This window comes from Eimeria necatrix, genomic scaffold (assembly GCF_000499385.1).
Source record: "Eimeria necatrix Houghton genomic scaffold, Enh_scaff120, whole genome shotgun sequence".
In the NCBI taxonomy this organism is placed as follows: domain Eukaryota; phylum Apicomplexa; class Conoidasida; order Eucoccidiorida; family Eimeriidae; genus Eimeria; species Eimeria necatrix.
The window spans coordinates 84,797-89,745 of NW_013651976.1; the positions used below are offsets into that span (position 1 = coordinate 84,797).

Sequence of the window (4,949 nt, forward strand, 5' to 3'; positions counted from 1 at the left end):
TTGATGCCAGAGTGACCCAAAAGAACAGAGGATGCTCTTTCTGAGTTCAACTTTAGAAATATAAACAAATATAAACAAATATTTATATAAATTGAATTAAAAAACAGAAAATAAAACATATATTCAAAGAAATAATTAATTCCGAGATTCTTGACATTGGAATGTTTCAAACCCTCCTAAGTTTGTTCATGTTTTCTTTTATTATTTGCATTTCTGCGCCTCGAGATCACCGAATTTGCATCCAATTCAACTTTTTATTTTTTAATTTTATTTTTTTTAATTTTAAAACACCAAAGTTGAACTTGTTTTGCCTTTACTTTAATGAATGCAAAATGCCTTCTGTGGATTTCATTTATCTTTTTCTTTTGGTCTTTTGCATTTCTTCAAAAATGCCTGAGCAGCCGATCTTGAGTTCTATTTCTTTTTGTCTTTTATTTCTTTTTGGATTTCTTTTGCTTTTAAAAGGATAAATTACTTTTCTGAGTTTGTTCTGTTCCCGTTGCACCTGTGCTGTTCCTGCTGCACTTGTGCTGTTCCTGCTGCACTTGTGCTGCTGCTGCTGCTACTGCACTTGTGCTGCTGCTGCTGCTACTGAACTTGTGCTGCTGCTGCTGCTGCGCCTGTGCTGCTGCTGCTGCACCTGTGCTGCTGCTGCTGCACTTGTGCTGCTGCTGCTGCTGCACTTGTGCTGCTGCTGTTGCTGCTGCTGCACTTGTGCTGCTGCTGCTGCACTTGCTGCTGCTGCACTTGCTGCTGCTGCTGCTGCACCTGTGCTGCTGCGCAGAGCGACGTGATGCGGCTGAACAAAGTGGCCGACGTGCGGATGGAGCGCCACGCAATGCTGCGTTTGAACGAGCCGGGCCATCCAAATGTGGTTCGTTTGGTGGACACTTTCAAAGACGAGTTCCGCGTTTGTTTTCTTTACCAACTTGCAGAGTGAGCGGTGCATGCACGCGTGCATGCAACTTGCATGCGCGCAAAAACGCATGCGTTTTGCGCATGCATGCACAAAATGCATGCAAAAATGCATGCATTTTGCGCATGCATGCACAAAATGCATGCAAAAATGCATCATTTTGTGCATGCATGCAAGAAATGCATGCAAAAATGCATGCATTTTGTGCATGCATGCAAGAAATGCATGCAAAAATGCATGCATGCAGGTTCTACAGCGTTGGCAGTTTGGCCTGCGCCTGCGCAGGGTTGGCGTGGTTGGGGGTGGCAGCTCAAGTTATCTCGACTTGGCGAATAATAATTGAATATTTTTGCAAATATATTATTATTTATTATTATTTTTTTGCATTATTCTGCTTTAGAGGGGGAGAACTGTGGGATCACGTCAAGTTCGCGGGCATCCTGGACAAGCAGTGGGCCTTGGCCATCATAGCGCAGCTTGTCTCAGCGCTGGAGTACATACACTCCAAAAACATAGTGCACAGAGATTTGAAGGTGAGAGAATTCATTTAAAACTAATAAGAGTTTAGAGGCCCCAGAACACTTTTCAGATGTGTTTAGGGGCCCCCAGGACTCACTGACACTTCGAAAAACCTCGAATATATCCAAATCTCCTGTGGGCTGCTCGGGGGGGCCCCAGGGGCCCCTAGGGGCCCCCAAGGCCTCGAAGTGCCCTCAATCTTTGAAGGCCTTTTCGAGCCTTTTGGGGCTTTTGGGATCTTTAAGGAGTTTCTTGAGCTTCTTGAGGGTTTTAAGGGCCTTAGGGATTTACTTTGGGCTTTGGGGGCCCCGCTGGCCTTTCATCCCCAGCCTGCATGCGTATGGACCACTGGACCCTTTAAAGCAGAACCAGAGGGGCCCCAAGGGCTCCACAGGACGGGGGGGCGCCCTTCACGCAGCAGCAGCACCCAGCAGCAGCAGCAGCAGCAGCAGCAGCAGCAGCAGCAGCAGCAGCAGCGGCAGTGCAAGCCGCAGCGGAGCGTCATACGGGGCCCCGTGGGGCAGCTTCGAAGGCGTTTGATGCTTTTAAATGATGAAGTCCTTTTTTTGTTTTTGTTTTTTGTCTTTTCCTTGCATGGGGTTTATATGGGGCAGTTTTGGCTGTGGCTTGTTCCGCGGAAAACTTGAGCTTCCTGCTGCTGCTGCTGCTGCTGCTGCTGCTGCTGCTGCTGCTGCTGCTGCTGCTGCTGCTGCTGCTGCAGGCTGAAAATATTGTCTTGAGCCGCGAGGGTCTTATTAAAATAATCGACTTCGGCAGTGCCATGGACTTAGACCACCCCGAGGTGGAGGCGCCGGGGCTGGGGGCCCGCACGCCCGCGGTGGCAGGGAGTCTTGGGGGTGGCCTCAGGTGAAGATTTGGAGTTTATTTGATCCATTTGGACATTTTTGAAGATTTTAAATCAATTTAATTCATTCAAACATTTATTTATGCAGTATTTCTACTTGCAGTTTGAAATAATTGGTTTAATAGTGCTCTTGCTGAGCTCGTTTGGTCAAAAATGTGCAGCGCCGCGGGCTAAAGTTCGCGAGTTGCGCATGCAGGCTGTAGCTAAGTGCACAGATATGACTTTTCTGTTTTTCTAGTCTAAATATAGTTATAATTAATGCAATTAATGCAATTAATTGTGCCAAACTGAAGCTCCCCGAGTGCCCCCATGCATCTGCCTTGATTAATGCTGAAATTTTGTTTATTTAGTGCTATTTAATTTGTATGTAAGATTACAACGCGGGTCAGCGCGGCTGCCGATCTCGCTTCAAAAGAGGAATTAAATCCCAAATTTAATAATTTAAAACCTTTTTTCGCAAATTTAATATTATTTTTGTCCTTTTTAGCCGCTTAATCGCAAAAATGCATGCAGTCCGTTTTTGCTGCAGCCGCAGAGCCATCCGCCGGCCCACTTTTCAACACTTTGTCGGCACTCCCCAATTCATGGCGCCGGAGGCAATTAAAAACAAAGACAGCGGAAAGCTGAGAGATCTTTGGAGTCTCGGGTGCACAATTTATCAGATTCTGACGGGTGAGTTCTTTGCTGCGCGCTGCAGCAAAAAAAAAGTTGAATTGCTGCATTCCGGGCGCCAGATCGGGATCTTGGCAGCGGGAAACTTGCCCGAGTTGCCTCTTTTGAGAGGAAATTGAATCATTTGAATCAAAAAGGAGTTTTTTTTTAATCTTTTAATGCAAATTTGCGTTAAAAATACCCATTATGGCACTGTAGTCTTCACCCGTGAGCCTAACTCACCTATGCGCATGTGCACGAAAACTCCCAAGTCCTTTTGTTTGTCAGCGCCCTCATATGCATTTAAAAAAGATGTTTATTTGCTGCTGTCTACTTTGAGAGCTTGTGGAGTTGCCAACGCACGCTTTTGAATTCTCATTTTATTTCTTTTTCCATTTCCTGCAGGCACTCCTCCCTTTGGCGGCTCTACGGACTATTTCATCTTGTTGCGCGTGAGAAGAGGAACAAATTTATTTCGCATTTTGTCTTTTTGTTTCTTAAATCCGGTTTTTGTGACTGAGTGCCCCAGCGCAAGCTTGTTGTTGACTCAATCTACATTCTTTCTCGCGCAGTTTGTGCTGCATTTGTGCATTTCTTCAACTCTTTTCTTATGCCGCCACTGCCAGCTGAACAAACAGTTTAAAGGCAATGCAAAACTCAAGAAGTTCTTTCGATTTATTAGCAGCACGAGTGCAGCAGCCAGCAAGCTTTCCACTAAAGCGGCTCAGTTCGCAGACTTAAGAACAGGCAAAAATGGCGCTTTGCACACAAATATGTGTGTGCTATATTTGTTTTTACTTAAATACATCTTTATTTTGTTAAAATATGCATTTCTGTCTTCACAAAGATGAAAATGCAGCTTTATGTTCATAAAGATGTGGCTATTCAGGCGTTTGTGCTTATTTGCATCAGCAAGAGCATCTGCGTGAAGAGCGGAGCCTGCTTGCCATTATAATATATATATACATTTATTTATTTATTTATTTATTTATTTATTTATTTATTTTTATTTAATTTGTTCAGGTAGAATCTGGGGCTTTAGAGTTTCCGCCAGACTTTGACCCGCTGGCTCGCGACTTGGTGGAGCGGCTGCTGGTGGCGGAGCCGTCTCAGCGTCTGGGCGCAAAGGGCTTTGAAGAAATAAAACAACATCCTTATTTTGGATCTTGTTTTGATTTGAATTCGAATTGCAAGTTGGGATTTAACTTCAAGTTCAACTTGGAAGACAAACAGATGAAGCGGCGGCTGTTTCCGCCGCTGCAGGAGCTGTGCATGCGCAGCGTGCTGAAGCGCTTCCACGCGCTGCTCGAAAGCGAAATGGACAAAACTCGACAAGAAAAATACAAAAGTGATTTACATAAAAGAAGAAAAAGAAAAACAACAAAGCGAGCCAACAACACAAGACACAAGCAGCAGCGCCGCCGCAGAAGCCGAGAGCAAAAGAGAAGAAGAAGCCGAGACGCAGAAACGCACAGACTCGCCCGAAGAAAAAGAAAAACAACAAAGCGAGCCAACAACACAAGACACAAGCAGCAGCGCCGCCGCAGAAGCCGAGAGCAAAAGAGAAGAAGAAGCCGAGACGCAGAAACGCACAGACTCGCCCTCAGCCAGCAGCAGCAGCAGCAGCAGCAGCAGCACGAACGGCAGCAGCAGCAGCAGCACGAACGGCAGCAGCATCCGCAGCAGCAGCAGCAGCAGCAGCAGCAGCAGCGGCGGCGTGCTGGGGGAAGGCCTGCTGGACTTGTTGGTGCCAGTGTGTGTGCGCGAGGGGGCCCGCAAAGGCCCGCACAGCCACTTGCGGCTGTTAGTCGAGCGGCTGCAGTACTGCCTCGAGAGCCAGCGGCAGCAATTTGCCAGCGAGTGCAAACTCGCTGAAGACTGGGCCAAACGCCACGCCCAGGGGCCCCCCGCGAGCGCCGCTGAGACGGAGTCCGAGGCGGAGGGGGGGGGGGCAGAGGCAGCCGCGGCTGCGGGGAAAAGAACGGCCGAGCAGTGACG

The 4,949-nt window shown here is 47.2% G+C and overlaps 1 protein-coding gene across 1 annotated transcript; it reads left to right on the forward strand.

The window, feature by feature from the left end:
• Positions 1 to 793: 793 nt before the first annotated feature.
• ENH_00007470 (AGC kinase, putative) lies at positions 794 to 4,947 on the forward strand (the record flags this gene model as incomplete). The annotated part of the gene is made up of 7 exons (XM_013578568.1): positions 794 to 936; positions 1,317 to 1,449; positions 2,157 to 2,302; positions 2,836 to 2,972; positions 3,357 to 3,403; positions 3,975 to 4,144; positions 4,242 to 4,947. The coding sequence occupies 7 exons, from the start codon at positions 794 to 796 to the stop codon at positions 4,945 to 4,947; spliced, it is 1,482 nt and encodes a 493-aa protein (XP_013434022.1).
• Positions 4,948 to 4,949: the final 2 nt, after the last annotated feature.